This window comes from Solanum pennellii, chromosome 2 (genome assembly GCF_001406875.1).
Source record: "Solanum pennellii chromosome 2, SPENNV200".
Classification (NCBI taxonomy): Eukaryota; Viridiplantae; Streptophyta; class Magnoliopsida; order Solanales; family Solanaceae; genus Solanum; species Solanum pennellii.
Genome location: NC_028638.1, coordinates 38,347,209 through 38,369,000, shown reverse-complemented (window position 1 = coordinate 38,369,000; position 21,792 = coordinate 38,347,209). Strand labels below are relative to the sequence as shown.

Below are 21,792 nucleotides of genomic sequence, written 5' to 3'. Positions count from 1 at the left end.
CTATGTCCACCATTTTCAGACCTAGACTTTGTTTTAGTTAGTTGAATAATTCACGAGAAATTTTCATTATATTTTGGTTCTCGTTTCTAGTTTTGGTACATTGACTTTCAGGTTTTAGGCGTATTGTTCGCATTGTTTAGTTTATTTAACTTCCTTTCGTAACTTAAATACCTTAATTCTAGATTATTTGCTTTAGTTGGATGGTAGCAGTGGTTCTCCCATGAGAGTGCTAGAGTGGATGCCAATTACGATGATTTGAATCGTGACAAAAAGTTACTTCATAAATAAATATTTTAAAATTAAATTATTACTAAAATAAATATCAATGTTCTTTTTTGAATAAATTAAAAATGAAAAAAGTCATATATTGATATAAAAAGAGTAATATTATATTATACCAAATATATTTACTTAGTGAATATAATTATTTATGATCCATCGATTAAATAGATAACTTACCAAAAAAAAAAAAGGAATTTTGGTTCAATTTTTTTTTTTGGTGGTACAGGGTGACAAACATCTCTGGCAATGGAAAGGTGACAAAGTAACGACAAGAATGCCAAAGTCCCTACCAAAGTTATCGGTGGGTATGGGCTGGCAAAATGCCTTTGGTTTTCTTCTAACAAAGTTCACATGACTTAATTTACTAATTTAGAACATCAATCAAAACAACAAAATTCAAACACCAACACCCAATAAGAGAGAGATGATAGTGTAAATTATATATAACATAGAGCAAGTTCAATTTGTTGTAACACGATAAAGTATTTTGTAATTTATTGTGTGATCAGGATATAATAATATCTCTGTATAATAAACCTAATGTAGGTCAAATTTTTATAAAATCAGGCAAATAACGAGAATTTATTGTTATTATGACACCTATTGATCCAACAACCAATTAGAAATTGCACCTAATTAGGCATTAGCAATGTTACTTTAAATCATAGTACATGGTACTAGTTTTTTTTTTTTTTTTTTAAATTTTAGTTGCCTTTTTACTTAATAGGCTACATAAAGATTGATATGGCCAGCTCGTTCATTAAATTTTGTGCACTTTTAAGCCAAGAGATTTAGGACAATGGAAAAAGCTTGTCCATCAAAAGTTCAAACAGTACGTATAAGTAGGTCAGCTGAGGTTGAAATTATTTTAAAGCTATTATGGTCTGGCATGCTGGCATCATTAATTCATCTTACTTATTGAATATTTAGTAGATTCAGTACAATAATCGTTTGGTGCGAGGAGATAGAAATAAATAGTGATAGGATGAGAAAATAATAATGGGATAAAAATTTTGTATCTTGTTTGGTTGTCATGTTGGAATAACTTATCCCACTATTTATATCACAGTGATGAGATTAGTAATCTCATATATATGGTGGAATGAGTTATCCCAAAATTGCTACCAACAGGATAACTTATTTCGGAATAACTTGTTCCCAACTAAACGACAATGATCAAGTACACGTTTGAATTATTTTTTTGTAAGTTTAGTATTTAACTATTAAGTATTTTGTATTCTTATGTGAACTATATATATATCAAGAAAAATTAATATATTAATATATACTTTAACTATCAATTGTTCAGTTTTTCTTCATGAAATATCATAATTGTTCATGTAGGGAAATGGAACAAACTGATTGTTACGTTGAAGTATGTTTTAACATATAAATTATTATAGTTCAAGTAAAGAAAAAAAACAGACAATTAAAATATAAAATTCGTGAAAACTAATAATTCAAATATAATTTTGAGCATTAAATCATACTTACTAGTTACTACTATAAAATAAAGGAGATGACAAAATAATAAAAAGCCATAAACTTGTCGCTCATAAAACTAAGGACTCTATAAATATCTCAACTAGAAATGATTTTTCCCGTAACATATAATTACCATAAACTAGAACAGATCCAACTAATAGCAAACCAACAAATTAAGATCTAAGTTTGAGTCTTGAAAATAATATTAACTGTATATGATAGGAAATGTTTTATCTTTTAAGTGAAATTTTATGCCAAATCAGATATCGAATAGCTAAAATTTTAGAAATAAGCATAATTTAATTAATTTTTATTTCATCAAAATCCTTAGCTTTTCTATTGAAAGAAAAAAAGAACGCAAATAACTCGAGGTTGGGATGATTAATAATTATTAGTGCCTAGGACCACTGAGTATCTGTAATAGGTATTATTTATTTATATTAATTAAAATAATCAATAGTAACAAAGACAACACCAAAATTTGCCACACATTATTTATGTTTATTGGTCTATACAGCATATACGATGCTTTAGTTGGTGAAATCACACACATGAATGTTTAATGATACTCGTAAATCTCACTAATCAACTCTTAGAACCATAACAGCAATTGTACGTGACAAATTAAGAGTTTCTAAATAATTCAATGTATAAATCAATTATAATCTATAGTTGGTGTCAATTATTTACATGTGCTAGATCTATTATAACCATAAATCGGCCAGCATAATTGTGATTTGTGCAGTTAGTTACACATCCATTCAATAAGTTCTGAATTGACACAACTCTAAAATATAACCAAACTTCAATTTTACTTATCTGCTTAAAATTCTCACTTTCCTTTTTTTGGTGTAATGAAACTATAAAATCGTAAATATGTTGAGACACTATTAAATTTTAAAAATTGAATTTTGTTCAAAATTTGATGATCTCATAGAATCAGACAAAGGTTTTGAAATCAAATATCACTGTATCTTATATCAAAAAATAATTTTCATGTGCTTGATACATGAAAAAAATTATGTCTACATGTGAGGATTGGATGCCTAAATACAATTATTTAATAATAAAAGTTATATCATTTAACTTAAATTTATATAAATTAAACAAGTAGATACATATATATATATATATGTATATATATTTTTTATTTAGCTCTATATAAATTCAATTCACGTTTAAAATTAAAGGACGTTAAATATTGAGTGAGACCAAGTTATATAACACAGTTATAACGCCAACTATGAAAGAGGGAAATTCGTTAGGCCCACGTAAAAGTGGTGCGGATAAATTTGCTACCAGTTGCAAACAACATGTCCTACATATTCTATCCCACTATCCTCACTCCACAAACACATTATAGTGAGAGAGAAACTCCAAAACAAACTTTCATCGAACTCTCTTTTAATCCATGGGGACGACTGATTCAATTTACCGCCGGCCGGCGTCTCAATTTTACAGCTGTATGTCGCCGTCGTGTATTCCGGTGCACGACGAGTACTCGCGCATAAATGAGTGTCGCCGGCGAGATAGTAGCAGCAGCTGCCGGAGAACGTGGAGAAGATTGTTGAAGAAATTGGTGAATGAAGGGAAGAATGTGTACGGAAAGAAGACTTTAACATTTCATTATGATGCAGTTAGTTACTCGCAGAATTTCGATGAAGGATGTAAAACTGATGATTATCCTCCTCCACGTCATCATCAAGTTTACAGAATTAATGTACAGAAATAAATGCAGTTCTTTTTTTTTTTTACTCAAGTGAGCATAAAATTAATTAGTATGTGTATAGTATCCTTCAAGAATATAATGCAAGCTTTGGCGAATCTTCATCTTCTTTTCCTTTTCGAGTTTCTGTTAGAGTGGGTAAAAATGTCATATTTATTGGGAATGGACGGTGATCTTCTTATATGAATTTGAATAATTTTTTCTGCTGAGCTAACTTTTAGAGTTCGAATCATAGGCGTAGCGTCAATTGTAGATCTAGAATTCAGAGATCATTAGTTGAATGATAAATCAAATACTTCTAATTATGTTGATATATTTTAAAATTATGAGTTCAGAATTTATATATTGTGAGGTTAGGTACATAAATCAGGAGCTACAATTTGTGAAGTCTGGAACGTAATTCATTTTGACTTCAGGTAATGATAATTAAAAAAAAAATCATTTTAACTAGTGTTATCCCTCCGCCGGAAATAATAGTGAAACAAAATTTATTTTAAAATAGTTTAATAAAAGAAAATCATCTACTATTATTATTGAAATTTTTTATATAATATTTAATATTTTTTTTCAGGACTATCTTTTTTAGTGTTTAAATTAGTAAAAGTATAAAATTTGGAAAGCATTCCAGAAATCAGCATACTGTCACGTCAGTGCAAGCAAACATTCTAGAAAACAATATAATGTGAAAACATGTATGTAATAATTTGACTATCACTATCAAAAAAACAATTTTTACCCATAATAAATGTTAAAATCATTATCACGTTAATTAATTATCATTAGGTTTCATACAAAATAGTTAACTACCTAATAATGAGCTTAGTGAATTGTTTTAGATATAATAATAGCTCATTGTATGTATACGAAAATGTCATAGAATAGTTTCTTCATCATTATCATAAAAATTAGTTGGAGTTATTATAACCAACAAAATAATGGTTGTTTTGGCCACATTATTCAGTAGTCGCTTTTACTCTAAGTTTTTCCTAATTGATTTTTAAAGTCATATCTCACAAAAGTAAATAAAAGTGTATGATAATTAAAAATCTGCTTTTCATTCCAAGCACATCTCTTACTATAACGAATTTCTTATATTTGATAGTATTGACATGAGGCAAATGAATTTGGTGATTTTTTTCGTACTTCGAAGATATTTTTTAAAAAATTTTTCCGTATATATAAGTGAAACTCAAGTTTTTGAACTGGTAAGATGAGTGACAGAGTCGGAATACATGTCAAAACTTGTTAAATATACAAATGAAATAACATCACATTTTAAGTTTGTGTCTGAGATTTTGTGTCACATATATAAGTCAACAAAATTTTCATCATAAATTAGAGTAAAAGTTTGTGTCGATGGTGATATATAATATTTAGATAATGTATAATCCCATCATAATATGAGCTCACTTTGTTACTACATGAGCCCTGACAACAACAGTGCAACGCAACATTAATCATATAGCCTTTAAATTTGTTGGACTTTTCTGTTATGTTGCTGATTAGTTCAAACCTATCAGTCACTTCCCTTTATTTTTGGCATTGAATTTCACCTGTAAAAGGTAAAAAAACCAGTTTACGCGTTAGATAAGCTAATAATGATATTCTTTTGGCATATTGATCGATTGCACAAAAGCTGGATAGTACTTTTGTTCAATTTCTCGTGGAGTCAAATTCTCATCAGTACGGGTCAAGGGAATGGACCTCTATTCTATTGTAACAAAACACCAGAATTGAGACTTTCTCATGGAAAACATTCATCATACGATACGAACAGACATTCTGAAGTTATTTCAAATGTAATAAAGAAACAAATATTGTGTTGTAGATTGTAAACTAAGGAGAAAGACTTACCAAGAGTTAGTTCCAAATTTTCTTGATACATTAGACTCCCCTGTTTGAGTTAAACATAAATTGGAATATATACTTGTCAATCTATCCTTTTTCAGATCCCTCTTTTATGTTTTATCTATACTTGTTTCTGAGCTGATCGAAGACGCTCTATCGATTTCTACATGGAATTAAGTCTGTTACTATGATTTATTCAGCACATTGGATGTTGTGGACTGCTAATCTAGTCCCTGACTTTAGAATGATCTTGTTTAAACTGTACATATATTTTCTTGTATACATATTTATGGATCGAGCTGAAAGTAATATGTTAGAGTTGAACTTATAAGTGTTGCATACCTTCAGTTCTGAAACTGGGTTGTGCAATTGCTGATATTGGACTTTCCTTTTATTGTATCGTTCAACAATTGATTCCATACTGCCATTTAAAACACAAAGAAAGAAAGAAAAAAGTGATCATTTGTACTGTTTACATTTCATGTACACATCTCCAGCAGTTGGAAGTAACAACAATCTCATGAGGCTAGTTACACCATTAATTATAACTCATAAAATGCATTCGTTCACTATCAGTCAATGGACACAGCAAGAATAGTGCAGAAGAATTTTCAAGTTGCAAAATTTAAGATTGTGACTATTGGACATAATCTTTACGAAGAATAGTCGCAAACTTCGAGCTCATACCATTGATCGAAGTTCTGTCACAGTTAGATAGAGACTGTGCACCAGCTAATTGTACATTTTTACTGTTGTGAATAAGAATGACAAATAATAAAGACAAAAGAAACTACACGTAGAGCAACTAATGCAAATATTATTAACAACACTGTTAAACAAAAGGACATAAAACATAGCTTTTTTTTTTGAAATAATTTATTCAATTACATTCTTGAGTTTAATCAACTTCAACATGTTTGGTGATACTATTATTGATGGATTTAAGATCACTCAAATCCACTTATAAATTGATAATTTCATAATGATGTGTTCACTTAATTCACTCATCAATTGAAAGAATGAGCCAAAGCTGTCATGACATGAGCTTGGTCAGAAATAATTTGTGTAGTTGAAGGGGTTTGTCCCAAAACAATGCAATAGCCATCATCATAATTCTCCATTCCATGTGCCATTAGTTGCCAAACTAAACTTCCTGCCATTGTTCCACCTTCTTTTGCCAAATTGTACACATTTCTATATACACTACTCATAAATATATCTCTTGATCCTTGACCTCTACTAGACTTTCCAAATTCAGCAAGCACTAGAGGTTTCTTTAATATATTTCTTGCATCTTCCCAATGACTTGTTATCCACTTTTCCATCCACACCAATTGTGCATCATCGCTTTGTCCAGACACCCTATTAAGAAATATATATTTAGACCAATATATAATGGAAACAATATGTGATTTTTAAAAATAGAGATTACCATTGGTCAGTGTATGCATGGATAGTAGCAAAATCAATTTCATTGATAAGATGATTACTAATGAAATCTGTTCCAACTTGATAACCAGGATTAACTAACTTCCTTTCAGGAATTGAATCACCATAAAATCCCTCCATTCCAACCTCTAACAAGTGTTTGTTGTCTAATGACTTCACAAAACTTGCCATTTCTTGAACCCAACCCTATTAGTCAAAAACGTCAATCATATATAGATCGATATTTTTAAAATTTAATTAATTAAACTTGAATAATTGGGGCTTACATTAACAGTTTTTCCTGAATAGTCAGCTTGATCGCGAGGCTCATTCATGAGTTCCCATGCCATAATTGTTGGATCATCTTTGTAAGCAACTTTAGTAATACTATTCAACCTTGTAACCACTTTCTGTAACAATTTCATAATATCATTAAACAGTGAAAAAAGTTTGTTTATAATTAATTACCCCATATATACCTCAATGTGGTTCTTCAAGTATTTTTTGAGCATAGGATGAGTATAGAATTCATCGTCGTTACTAATCTGAGCTCCTGCATTTCGTGCCCACCAAACATATTGAGCTTTTCCTCCAAAGTCGTTCCATTGATTCACAAAGCTCAAGATTAAACGAATACCATATTTCTTAGCTTCCGCGATTACAAAATCCAAACCCTAAATTTAGAAACAAGTATATCAAATTAAGGGACTCACATGCATGCATGCATTACAACGCGATAATGTAAAAATCATTTATACTATAATAATAATAATAATAATAATAATAATAATAATAATAATAATAATAATAAAGCTCTACCTGAAAAACACGTTCATCATAAACACCAGGTGATATTTGTAATGCTCTATCACCTCCATCACTAAAAGCCCAAGTACGACAAACAGAAAGACCAGCAACAGATGCATCTTTAAGAACTTCAGTGACTTTGTACCTCTCAGTAGGGTCAGCAGCAACATGCATCAACCAATATGAGTTGAAACCATTGAATAGAAAAGGGGATCCATTGAGTTCAAAATGAGAATCCTTAACTCCTATAAACCCTGAATTTGCTTCACAAACAAGAGCTAGGAACAAGAGAAAGAGCCCACAAATGCAACTTCTTCTTGCATAAGACATTTTGTAATTTGTATAGTGAATTATAGAAATAATATGTTACATGTCACCTTTTATAGTGTCTTGAAGATAAGGAAATTTACTAAAAATAGCAAAACTTGCAAAAACTAAAAAAAAATTCCTAGTGGATGTAATTGGATATTGAAAAAAATTGTTTTTGTTGTTAAAAGGTATGATGGGATGTTGATAGTTGATAGAAAAATTAAGGCAGTTATTTAGTTAAGATAGAAAGATAGGTCTGTTGAAAGAATTATAGGGTAAAGGAAAAAGAGAAATATGAAAACATTAATTGATTGGTTTTTAAGGTTTGTTGAGAACCAGATTTGATGATGAAATAATATGGAAACGTGTACTCATATTATTAATATATTTAATGCAATGAACTCTTCCATAAATTTTAATTTCAACTTCAAATACAAATACAAAGCAGGCACACTTAACAAGTAATAATAATGGAATATGGAACCTCATATACTAAAGAAATAATCGTATAAAATGACAAACTAATTATGTAAAATAAATATTGTAGCTACCGTTTGATTTATTTGTGTTCCATAACGACCACTCTCCCTCTCGCGTTTGTTTCTTGTCGCTCACCTCTCTCGCTTTATACGATAGAATTATATAAATTGTGTTTTTGTTTGTATAAAGAGAGAAAAAATTGTATATATACATATCCAAATACATATATCTCCATCCTATACACTTATAAGTATACAATACAAATATTTCCCTGCCCAAGTCTCTTTTGCCTTTCTCTCTTTCTTGTTTTGTACAAATTCAAATTGTATATAATTTCTCTCTTTCTTGTTTTATGCAATTCGATCCAATCATATAATCCCTGCCCAAGTCTCTTTTGCCTTTCTCTATTTCTCGTTTTATACAAATTCAAATTGTATACAATTTCTCTCTTTCTCGTTTTATACAATTCGATTCAATTGTATACAAATTCAAATTTTATACAGATATACAAACACATAAAATTAAATTGAGAGGCTAACAATGATTTAAACTAATGAGAGGCTAACAACAATTTGTACGAATGGCTAGCCAACGAAATTATATAAATATGAAGTAGAACCAACGAATTATACAATTGCTTCTCTGTATATATGTATAGCGAAATAGACATAACTTTCAGTTGTATATGTATAGCGAATTATACATATATATGTTTGCTATGGAACGCAATTATGCAAACTTTACAATAAAATACAAATTTGAATTTTGTGTTTGCTATAGGTGAAAGTTACCCTATATTAAATTATCAAATAGTTTGATTCGTGGAAAACAAATTGATTTTTTAACCCTATTTTCTAGTCTCTAATTACTTTTCAATTTTTCTTTTTTGGTTGTCTCTAATTACTTGTCTATTCTGACAAATCAAGAAATGATAAAAAAGTTTTACCAATTATACCCTCAATTAATTACTTTGAAAAAGGTAGAATTTTTTGAAAATCTTAATTTTTAATTTATCAATTTTATAATTAATAGGGGTAAAATAATAAACTCACTATGTCAATAATTATTTTCTTAATAGGTGTGGAATTCAAAGTGAGCAAGTAATTAGCCAAAGAGAGAGTAGTATTTGGTAAGAAAGCAAAAAAAAGAGAAAATTGTTATCTCAAAAATATATCAGGGTGTTGGTGGGTGGGAAAGATGCTATAAAAATAGAATGTTACTAGCATGTTTGGCCATACGATATGGTATCATGATCCAGAATCATGATATGGTATCATGATATGGAATTATGAGATGAAATTGAAGTTTTTTTGGACATGCGATATGAAATTTTGGTGTTGTATATTTTTTCATAAACATAAAAATAAAAAATCGTATAATAAATTATTACAAAGTTATTTGTTCACCACTTAAGTAATTGTTTCATCAATATATTTGAGTAAAAATGAAATACATATCACGGGCTCTTCAAGATTTTATTACTCAACAATCGTGAAGTGAGAGTTAAAAGTGACTATATGTTAGTGAGAATCAGGGGCGGCTTAACGTGATTGGGGGCCTAGATCGAAATTTTAAATCGGGGCCTAAAATATAAACAAACTTTATATATGTATTTATTTCAAAATTTATTTTTCTTAGACTATTTAGATAAAGATAATTAGTTATTTAATATTATTTTTTTAGTTATTAGTTTTAGGTAAGATTTTATCAACTCAACAATGAAAAACATCTTTTTAGTGAGACAATTATTATATGAATTGTAAACATAATTTTATAAGTAATAAGTTGACGAATATTAAATATAGATAAGACTTAGAACCATAAAATTTGACGCAAGAAGTTGATGACTTGATATATCCCATTTTAATATGTCTTGAGTAATGCTTGAAACTAAAATTTAAAAAGAAATAAAACAGAATTTGTAACTCACTTTATTCAACACTTTTCACTATTAATTTTCATTTTTAACAAAGTACAAAAGATGTTAAAGTGGGTAAAATATTATTTATATTAAAAAATTATACTTTTTATCTAAATAGTCAATTTTTGTATAAATTTTTTACCTCATAATTTGTTCTTGATAAAATTTGGGGGCCTAAGGCAAAAGCCTTATTTTGCAATGCATAGAGCCGACACTGGTGAGAATAATAAATTTTATGTCGGTGAGAATAATAAATTTTAAAAAGTAATGATGTGATTATAAATTTTATTTACATGTGAAATAAATGGTTAGTAAATATAAATGTGGGGTTGTTTAATTTTAGCAAAATCTAAATTCGTGGATCAACTTTTATATTAAAATAACTCAAATCATGATATGGTATTTCCATATGATTTCATATGATGATTTTTGGAGAATATTACATTACATCTCATTATATGGAATCATTAGATGGAATCAGCGTAAAATCGCATGTCCAGACGCTGATTCCATCTCGCAGTACCATGTTGTGATACGGTATCAAATGGCCAGATACCTACTTTTAGGACTTGTTTTTATTACTTTAGCTAAGAAAGTCATTTACCTCATTTTAATGGAACTTATTTTCTTAGAGAAAATGTTTTTCAAAAATTTTATTCAATGTGTTATGCCGTATTTTTTATCTATTTGTAGAAAAATTACTTTTTGAAATGTTCTAAGTATAAAACAATTTGTGAAACATACTTAGAAATGAGTCTCCACTTATTTTTTTTTAAGAAATTAAGAAAACTTAATTTAAAAAGATTTTAACAGATTAAATTTTAATAAATTTAGAGAAAATAGGTAAGAGGTTCTTATTTACGCTTCAAGAAGGTTTTTTAAGGCATCTGAAGCGCCCACTAACATGCGATTATCCTAAAACTTGGTTAAATATTTTTTTTGATTATTTCTTAGGAAACATGATTCGATATGCACAGAATAATTTATAATATTCGATTATATTGCGAGAATAGTTAAAAGAATATTTTTTTTTAATTTTTAAGAAAATTAGACCTTAAATGAAACAATTTGAATTGAAATGCAAGTGATTAGAATTTTAACAAAAAACAAATTGATTAGAATTACTCTACTTATTTTGAAAATAATAATTCAAACCAATTAGGTTAATTTTAGCATAAAAACCATTTTAGATTAATTGAAGGATAAATTTTTTGACTAAATACATTTAATGAAAAGCATGAGTTGATAAAAAAAAGGAATTACATTAAAATAAATTAGCATAAAGAATATAGTTCATCTTTTGGAGATTTTGATCAGGCTACTTAAAGTTAAGGTTAAATAAAAACAAATAAATATCACAATTAAATAATTTATGAGTAAGAGAGAAAATAAAGAATTTGGGCCTTTCTTGAGCCTGCTGCAACCAAATTGGGCTTCAGGCCTATTTCTGCCACAGAAACCTGTGTATACACAAGGTGTATACTGATGTATACATGAAGCTATCCCTAAGATAACTTAGACTTTTCTAAGCGGATATCACATCACTCACGAAATCAACTAGCTCCTAGATGACTTAGAATTTGGACTAGCAGCAAACAATGCTGCCCACTAAATAAGTTAGCCTTGATTGATTTAGACTTTTACAGCAGAAACAAATATCTGAATCCTTTATAGGTCAGGAACACATTTACAATGTAAGCACAGAAGATGTAATACTATGACAATTAGATGGCTTGCAGCTCTATCATGTCTTGTTGCTCTTGAGGATGATTTTTCTTGAAAGTGAGTCTTTCCTAGTGTTCTTGAGAATTTTCAAGTTGCAAAATTTAAGATTGTGACTATTGGACATAATCTTACGAAGAATAGTCGCAAACTTCGAGCTCATACCATTGATCGAAGTTCTGTCATAGTTAGATAGAGACTGTGCACCAGCTAATTGTACATTTTTACTGTTGTGAATAAGAATGACAAATAATAAAGACAAAAGAAACTACACGTAGAGCAACTAATGCAAATATTATTAACAATACTGTTAAACAAAAGGACATAAAACATAGCTTTTTTTTTTGAAATAATTTATTCAATTACATTCTTGAGTTTAATCAACTTCAACATGTTTGGTGATACTATTATTGATGGATTTAAGATCACTCAAATCCACTTATAAATTGATAATTTCATAATGATGTGTTCACTTAATTCACTCATCAATTGAAAGAATGAGCCAAAGCTGTCATGACATGAGCTTGGTCAGAAATAATTTGTGTAGTTGAAGGGGTTTGTCCCAAAACAATGCAATAGCCATCATCATAATTCTCCATTCCATGTGCCATTAGTTGCCAAACTAAACTTCCTGCCATTGTTCCACCTTCTTTTGCCAAATTGTACACATTTCTATATACACTACTCATAAATATATCTCTTGATCCTTGACCTCTACTAGACTTTCCAAATTCAGCAAGCACTAGAGGTTTCTTTAATATATTTCTTGCATCTTCCCAATGACTTGTTATCCACTTTTCCATCCACACCAATTGTGCATCATCGCTTTGTCCAGACACCCTATTAAGAAATATATATTTAGACCAATATATAATGGAAACAATATGTGATTTTTAAAAATAGAGATTACCATTGGTCAGTGTATGCATGGATAGTAGCAAAATCAATTTCATTGATAAGATGATTACTAATGAAATCTGTTCCAACTTGATAACCAGGATTAACTAACTTCCTTTCAGGAATTGAATCACCATAAAATCCCTCCATTCCAACCTCTAACAAGTGTTTGTTGTCTAATGACTTCACAAAACTTGCCATTTCTTGAACCCAACCCTATTAGTCAAAAACGTCAATCATATATAGATCGATATTTTTAAAATTTAATTAATTAAACTTGAATAATTGGGGCTTACATTAACAGTTTTTCCTGAATAGTCAGCTTGATCGCGAGGCTCATTCATGAGTTCCCATGCCATAATTGTTGGATCATCTTTGTAAGCAACTTTAGTAATACTATTCAACCTTGTAACCACTTTCTGTAACAATTTCATAATATCATTAAACAGTGAAAAAAGTTTGTTTATAATTAATTACCCCATATATACCTCAATGTGGTTCTTCAAGTATTTTTTGAGCATAGGATGAGTATAGAATTCATCGTCGTTACTAATCTGAGCTCCTGCATTTCGTGCCCACCAAACATATTGAGCTTTTCCTCCAAAGTCGTTCCATTGATTCACAAAGCTCAAGATTAAACGAATACCATATTTCTTAGCTTCCGCGATTACAAAATCCAAACCCTAAATTTAGAAACAAGTATATCAAATTAAGGGACTCACATGCATGCATGCATTACAACGCGATAATGTAAAAATCATTTATACTATAATAATAATAATAATAATAATAATAATAATAATAATAATAAAGCTCTACCTGAAAAACACGTTCATCATAAACACCAGGTGATATTTGTAATGCTCTATCACCTCCATCACTAAAAGCCCAAGTACGACAAACAGAAAGACCAGCAACAGAAGCATCTTTAAGAACTTCAGTGACTTTGTACCTCTCAGTAGGGTCAGCAGCAACATGCATCAACCAATATGAGTTGAAACCATTGAATAGAAAAGGGGATCCATTGAGTTCAAAATGAGAATTCTTAACTCCTATAAACCCCGAATTTGCTTCACAAACAAGAGCTAGGAACAAGAGAAAGAGCCCACACATGCAACTTCTTCTTGCATAAGACATTTTGTAATTTGTATAGTGAATTATAGAAATAATATGTTACATGTCACCTTTTATAGTGTCTTGAAGATAAGGAAATTTACTAAAAATAGCAAAACTTGCAAAAACTAAAAATAAATTCCTAGTGGATATAATTGGATATTGAAAAAAATTGTTTTTGTTATTAAAACGTATGATGGGATGTTGATAGTTGATAGAAAAATTAAGGCAGTTATTTAGTTAAGGTAGAAAGATAGGTCTGTTGAAAGAATTATAGGGTAAATGAAAAAGAGAAATATGAAAACATTAATTGATTGGTTTTTAAGGTTTGTTGAGAACCAGACTTGATGATGAAATAATATGGAAACGTGTACTCATATTTTTAATATATTTAATGCAATGAACTGTTTCATAAATTTAATTTCAAATATAAATATTACTTCTATTATTGACTCATAGTACTTATTACATAATTTACAAATACATAAATTTATTTTAAAAAAATTGAAGATTTCATGCATAAATTTTCGATCAAACTTCAACTGTTTGACTCTCAATACATTAAAAGTGTCATATAAATTGGGATAGAGGGAGTAGTAATAATGAAATACCGAACCTCATATATTAAATTATCAATTAGTTTGATTAGTGAAAAACTGGTTGATTTTTTAAACTTATTTTCTAGTCCTAATTACTTGTTCATTTTTTCCTTTTTAGTTGTCTCTAATTAGTGTCTATTTTGACAAATTAAGAAATGACAACTTTCTTTTTGCCTATTATACCCTCAATTAATTACTTAGGAAAAGGTAAAACTTTTTGAAAATATTAAGTTTTTAATTCATCCACTTCACAATTAATAGGGGTAAAATGGTAAAATCACTATATCAATAATTGTTCTCGTAATAGGTATATCAATTCAAAAGTGTATAAGTAACTACAAATAGAGAAAATAGTATTCGGTAAGAAAGAAAAATAAATTTATCTCAAAAATATGTACCGTAACCTAACAAAATACTATAGGGGTGAGAAGGGGTGGGGAGTGGAGCCTCAGGAGTGGTGGGGGAGGGATAGTTAAGAGGTAGGTCAGGGTGTTGGGTGGGTGGGAAAGATACAATAAGCATAAAATGTTACTTATAAAACTTATTTTTTCTACTTTAGCTAAGAAAGTCATTTACCTTATTTAAAAGGAACTTGTTTTTTTAGAGGAAATGTTTTTCAAAAATATTGTTCAACGAGACATAGTTACAAACCCAAACAAACAATAAAAGCTAAATGGGAAGATAAGAAACTATTTTCCAAATATAATGTTTCCTTCGTCTCAACACACTATTTAATTTTTTGTAACGCTCAATCCACGATGGATCGTACCATACTTCATTAATGCAATTAAATGAATCAAGATATATAGCTCAAGTTCAAAGACAATGAAAGAGTATATAAGTGGTAATATGTTTGCCTTACCATCGGGGTTGGAGCTTAATTAGTAGCCCCGCGCAAGTTTAATCAAATTCAGTAGATTTTGTTTTAATTGTAAATTTATGTTAATAAATTCTTTAAATATGTGTAAATATTAAATTTAGAAATCAGTTACTATCACTTAAAGTTAACAACTCATAAAATAAAAATTCTAGTTTCGCTTTCGTGTATCACTACAATAATTATATTATAATCAATCTTGAGGATGTTGATCTCTTTATCCTTTAAAGATTTTACTTCATGGACTATCTTAACATATAGTTTATAGTAAAGATGTAACTTCATTTCTTAATTAAGTCCACCAAACAAGTATTATGCATGTTTGGTTATGACGCCGATCCAGACCACTCCAGCCCCTCGGGAGCCTTATCATAATTAACAGGATGTTGACATATGATTGTTAGGCTTTTAGGCTGATTTTTTAATTAACAAATGTTTATATCTTTCTATTAAAAACTAGTATAACATTAATTATTTTTTTAGTCACACTTTGTTTATTTTTTATAGCCGCATAAAGCACGAACAAATTTCACTACTTCAATAGGCGAAATCATAATTTTATAAAGATTATTTCAAGTGTTAATAACTGGGTTCTAGACTTAATATTTCTACTGATTGCTTCGTTACCTTAATATTTTCTTCTCTTTTATTTTTATTATTATTATAATAATTTAATTATCATATTTCATCTTTTATCCTACCTTTTCATAGTAGCTATATCCCACATCTTATTTTTTCTTGTAGTTTTATCATTCATTCAAATTATAAATATGTGAAATTATATAATGATGGAGAACGATACAATCAATCATAATATTGTACTTATTAAAATGATACAATACAGTATAACATAATACGATATAATAAAATATAATACGATACATCAGGAAAGAACGTTGAGTGTGGGGCAACCATATTGGGCTCAGGTTCAACAAAGCCTGTTTAAGTAAAGTTGGGCGTCCTGTCAAGCCCAACTTAGCTTATACAACTACGCCAATCACTCATATTTTGCTAATAAAAGAAAAAGATTGAACCTGTAACAAACAAAAACAATTAAGCTCATCAAATTTTGCATTTCTTTGTTGTGTAGATATATCTTTAAATTAATCAAATTAACGAGTTTTTGTCACTCGAATGTCCAACTGATTAATTAATACTTTATGACATACCCTATTTTATTCGATCAAATAGTTGATTGCCTAAACACGGATAGTCATACCTCTTTGTGCATTGTTTTAGAAGATTATCTTTTTGAGCTAATGGGCTTGAAAATTGATTATTTCGTAAAATCAATTTAATAAATAAAATAGAAATAACTTTCTGAGAAATAGAAATAGAAATAGAAATAAAAATAAAAATAAAAATGCAACTTTAGAAAGGAACTTGGTTTCAAAATAACTGAACCCTGATTCTTGTTAATTGTTATAGGTAGACTCATATATTTTAGTTACCTCAATTTTAGAACTTCATATTATATTATTCTAAACTTTAAATATTCTCTTCTTAACTAATGAGTGGTTAAAGCGTTCCACAATAGTTAAAGAGAATAAATTAAGTTACATCAAGTTTGAAATCAAATTGATATAAAGTTAAAGTTTTGTTGGATATGTTTATGAATATTTTAAGTTTGTATTTTTCTTTTTATAATTATGAAAATTTTACGATCTGTAAAAAATTATCATAGTTCTCTAATTCTTACATAATTTTATCAGATGAACCATTCATACTTCATAAAGATATTAGATTATCTTAAGATGCCATATTGATAAATCACATATCATTATATTTTTTTATAATATCCGTGATTAAAAATTTTTAAGTACACAAATTTTATAATATTACTACAAAAAAATCACTATATTCCCATTAAAATGTTCTGTTGAAAATTGTAATTGGCTCTTTCCACGAATATTTTGAATGAATCGGTGAAAAAATAAAAAGAGAATAGTGTTATCACATAGAAAAATATAGGAAATTTTCCTCTATTTCAATAAGAATATGTTTCCCATAATGTGTTTTTCCAGTGAGCTAATTCAATGAAAAATGAGCGAAAAAATTGTGTTTCATACCACAATTTCTCAGTTATTCGTGGTGAAAAAATCTTCATTTTAGTGCTCTTAAAGATTCACTAGTCAAAAATAGTAGTAACTAGAGATCTCTAGTAACTAGTTATTCTTTAATATTATATGTGTCTCAATTTATATGTCTAACTTTCATTTTTCAATTGATTGAATAAATGACAAGTTTTTATATTTAGTAACAATTTAACTTAAAATATTTATTTACTCTTAATGAAATGATTTTTTCTCATACAAACATTAATAACTTAATTTAGACCACAAATTTTAAAAGTGAGTTTTTTTTAAACTCCATGCCAAGTCAAACTAAACACATATACTAAACGAAGAGAATATAATCTTTTCACATAGTACAAATAATCTCTTCGCGTCTCACGCCAAACTCAGTGTCTTTTTTCTAGATTTTTTTTTTACCAAATATAAATATAATCCAAATTTTACATTAAAAAGTTGAAAAATCATAATTAAAATTTTTAGATTTGAATATTCATTAGAAAAAAACATAAGTGATATTTGAAGTTGTCTCAAATTTTTAAAAAGATATATAAACTATGCAAGTGTTTTATTATCCCCTAAACAATTATGAACTGATATCATTATATCAGTTTTTGTCCACTTGACATGAAGAGTGTATGCACTCTCTTAAAGAGCATGAACAAACTTAAAAAAACAAATATAATTTTATTTTTACAAATATTTTGCTATAAAATATATTTTTAAGTTTTCTATTACTTTAAGTTTTTCTCCTTATTATGTTATTCTTTTTCTTTCTTCCTTCTTCTCCGAAAATTTATTGTCATCTTCATTGAAACTTCTCATTTTGCCACAACTCCACCTCCTTTTTTTTTTTACATATATTAGCTTAACTCTTCAATTTTAAATTATATCTAAATATTTTATTAGATTTTGAACAATTTGATAAACCCATTAGATTTCAAGATGATTAGTAGGTATTATTTAGTTTTTTTAAAAAAAATCCAAATTTCAATTAAACTTTTCCAACTTTTGGTGAATTCTGATTTTTTCAAAATTATCATTTCTAGATTTAAAGTTATATGACTATGAGATAAATTAATTGATGATACCTTCAAAATTTTGATTTTTCTTAAAAAAATAATTAGTTTTGTTATTAATAACTCAACAAAGTCTAGAAAATTATATAATTTTGAAAATAAAAAAATTTGACTGAAGAAGAAGAAAAAAGAAAGAAAATGGAGGTGCTCAACTTGACGTGGAGGTGGAGTGAGGTGAGGGTGGGAGGTGAGAAGAACAAAGAAAGAAAGATAAAGGAGGGAGGGGTAATCTGAAAGTAGGGATGGAAGATGAAGAAGAATTTAAAATGAAATTAAGATTACTAAAAAGTAAGAGAGAAATAAAGAAAAAATTTAAAATTAAAAAAAAATTATATTTCAAATTAAATTAACAGGGGTCACACATTGATTGGTGTGTGATAAGTTTACCATCTAAACTCTGGAATTGATCGAAATATGATGTGATAATGTATGTTCGAAATTGTTTAGGGAATAATTTAGGACGATCGCATAGTTAATGTGGCTTTTTAAAAATTCGAAACATCTTCAAATATCACTTTATATTTTTTCTCTAATTCATTATTATAAATCTTTAAAATTGTGATTTGAAATTCTAACTTCTAATAGCATGTCCAATTATGTCAACTTTAAAGTTATGTCCAAATGAATTTTTTAAAAGTCACGTGTAGACAAACCAAAGATCAAATTAATATATAATAGAGATACAGCAGCATATATTATACCCATCTAACTTTAATAGTAGTAACATTGTAGATGTTTTCTCAACATCAATATCCTTTCCTTTCTCATATTTTCACCACTACAATTTTCTGTCTCACAATAATTGTGTGTTGAATTAAAGTTTTGAATGGAAAATCATTTGGGTCTTTTGAGAATTCGTATTATTAGAGGAATTAATTTGGCCATTAGAGACTTGAGAAGCAGTGATCTTTATGTTGTTGTTAGAATGGGCAAACAGGTAATTTCTCCCCTACTCTTTCAGTTTCACCTCTTTTTTTTCTTCCTCTTAGTATTAAATTGGAACATAAATTTGTCTTTGTCCTCAAAATACCCTTCTTTGACCATTTTGTGTGCTGAAAATTGCGTACGGCAGACGCTGTATATTATCGAATCAAAATTTTGTAAAGCAAGACGATAAAACCCAGGCTTTGTTTATTTAACCTCTATTTTTGTTGTGGGTCGAAAAATTGTAAATAAATTTTAGTTGTTCATCATAGAAAAGATAATTATGAAGACATAGTTGAGCGAGTTTTAAATTAAAAATCAAAATCAAGTGACTTTCTATGAAAAAAGTAGTCTGTTGAGCGTGACCTTAAGAATAATATAAGATGAACGTCAACAATTTTCAGTATCTTAACAAAAATAAATGCAGCGGAGCTTCAAATTGTAGTGTTATTTTAGACGGTGTTAAATAATTTTGTGTTTGATATTATTGGAATCAGAAATTGAAGACTCGAGTGGTGAAGAAGAATGTTAATCCGGAATGGAATGAAGACTTAACGCTAGGTGTTGCTCAACCTATTCTCCCAATCAAGCTGGTAATTTCCTTCAATTTGTTTGATTATGAAATTAAATATACTTTGCTTTACCAAGAGGAAATTAAACAATAAGACACGTAAAACAGAGCCTTTGAAGGTAAATTATGCTTTCAGTTTCAACTGAGATGTCGTCATGATCTGCAGCAAGTTTATGACAAGGATACATTTTCTCGCGATGATAAAATGGGCGATGCAGAAATTGACATTAAACCATTTATAGATGCAGTAAGGATGACGCGCTATAAGAACATCCCCAATGGAGTAATAATTTCGAGAATAATGCCTAACCGGCAGAATTGCTATTCAGAAGAGAGCTGTATTGTGTATGAAAATGGCAAGGTTGTTCAAAACGCGTTTCTTAGATTGAGGAACGTTGAGCGTGGTGAGATACAACTACAGTTGCAATGGATACACATTCCTGGTTCCAAAAATCTATAACTATTTCTATCCCAGCTATTGTGGCCATTATGCTTGCTCTGTTTGTTTGTTTCTTTTGAATTTCTAATGGCCGGCCTTGTAAACAAAGCTAGATATAGTTGTATTTGTTGATATCATAAATATTGATGTTCAATTAAATGAACTTGTCGTGTTTCTGACCGCAAAATCTAATTACATAAGCCATTGAGACAGGCGTATTATATTTATCTCATCACAATTTTTAGCTACAAAATGTATTCAAATGCTATATTCAAATTGAGCTGGTTCAATCAAATTTAAGCAGGTTATAGTGGGTTAAGACAATAATCGAGTCGAGACACAATTAAATCCAAATTTGCTTCGGTTAAAAGGGGTTGGATAAGATGAGTTAAGTAACAGGTCATATAATGGGTCAAGACTCAGCCCAGTTCAAGTTTTACTATCTTAATTGTTTCATCTGTTCTTTTAAACTATTTTAATATCTGATAGAATTGTAATTTTTTATTTTTTATGACTATATATAAAAATATTTTGTCAAAATTTGTCTTAAAACAATTTGGATTAGAGATCAACCCAATATTTAATTAATTGAAGTGAGTTGAGCTAATGAATGAACGTATCAATAATCAACTTAAATTTGAATTAAATTGAACGGATTGAATTTGGTTTTGCCACCCATAGCCCAGCTTTACTCTGTCTCTGATCATAAGTTGGTCCAAAATGTGGGAAAGTTAATCCCAATAATAATTTCAGCAAATGATGAAGATGCGAAGGTTATTGTTCTGTTTCCACTCTGGCAAAAAACAGACGAGAGCCTAATTACTCCATTAGCAAGAAATTTCATCACAATCTTAAAATCATCACTAAGGGCCCGTTTAGATGGGCTTAATAAAAGCAGCTTTAAAAAAGTACTTTTGAAAGTGCTGAAACTTATTTTAAAAATAAGCAGTTATGCGTTTGGATAAAAGTGGTGAAGTTAAAAAAAAAGTTGTTGATGTGTTTGGCAAATAAGTGCTGATAAATAGCTTTTTAAATCAAAATGTCTGAAATACCCTTAAAAGCTGTTAACATAATAAAAGTTAATTAATTTATATTTTACAGCCATAAATAATTATATTTTGCTATCATTCACATATTTCTTTCTCATCACAAATTATTTATAAGAGGAATATAAACTTATTATAGATTTTAAAGATATATAATTTGAATAGAT

General features: G+C 28.8%; 4 protein-coding genes across 4 annotated transcripts; 2 read left to right on the top strand and 2 right to left on the bottom strand.

Moving 5' to 3' along the window:
* Positions 1 to 3,026: 3,026 nt before the first annotated feature.
* On the top strand, positions 3,027 to 3,698 carry LOC107010369. The gene has a single exon (XM_015209647.2). The coding sequence runs from the start codon at positions 3,179 to 3,181 to the stop codon at positions 3,497 to 3,499; it is 321 nt and encodes a 106-aa protein (XP_015065133.1). The 5' UTR covers positions 3,027 to 3,178; the 3' UTR covers positions 3,500 to 3,698.
* A 2,650-nt stretch (positions 3,699 to 6,348) lies between these two features.
* LOC107009983 (mannan endo-1,4-beta-mannosidase 1) lies at positions 6,349 to 7,906 on the bottom strand. The gene is made up of 5 exons (XM_015209276.1): positions 7,589 to 7,906; positions 7,249 to 7,443; positions 7,057 to 7,179; positions 6,774 to 6,976; positions 6,349 to 6,703 (listed from the first exon to the last, which is right to left on the bottom strand). Exons 1-5 carry the CDS (start codon positions 7,904 to 7,906, stop codon positions 6,349 to 6,351), a joined length of 1,194 nt encoding a protein of 397 aa, XP_015064762.1.
* A 4,587-nt stretch (positions 7,907 to 12,493) lies between these two features.
* On the bottom strand, positions 12,494 to 14,042 carry LOC107010786 (mannan endo-1,4-beta-mannosidase 1-like). The gene is made up of 5 exons (XM_015210063.1): positions 13,725 to 14,042; positions 13,394 to 13,588; positions 13,202 to 13,324; positions 12,919 to 13,121; positions 12,494 to 12,848 (listed from the first exon to the last, which is right to left on the bottom strand). Exons 1-5 carry the CDS (start codon positions 14,040 to 14,042, stop codon positions 12,494 to 12,496), a joined length of 1,194 nt encoding a protein of 397 aa, XP_015065549.1.
* Positions 14,043 to 19,354: 5,312 nt separating this feature from the next.
* On the top strand, positions 19,355 to 20,742 carry LOC107010539 (protein C2-DOMAIN ABA-RELATED 2-like). Its single transcript, XM_015209825.2, has 3 exons — positions 19,355 to 19,582; positions 20,067 to 20,162; positions 20,307 to 20,742. The coding sequence occupies exons 1-3, from the start codon at positions 19,472 to 19,474 to the stop codon at positions 20,598 to 20,600; spliced, it is 501 nt and encodes a 166-aa protein (XP_015065311.1). The 5' UTR covers positions 19,355 to 19,471; the 3' UTR covers positions 20,601 to 20,742.
* Positions 20,743 to 21,792: the final 1,050 nt, after the last annotated feature.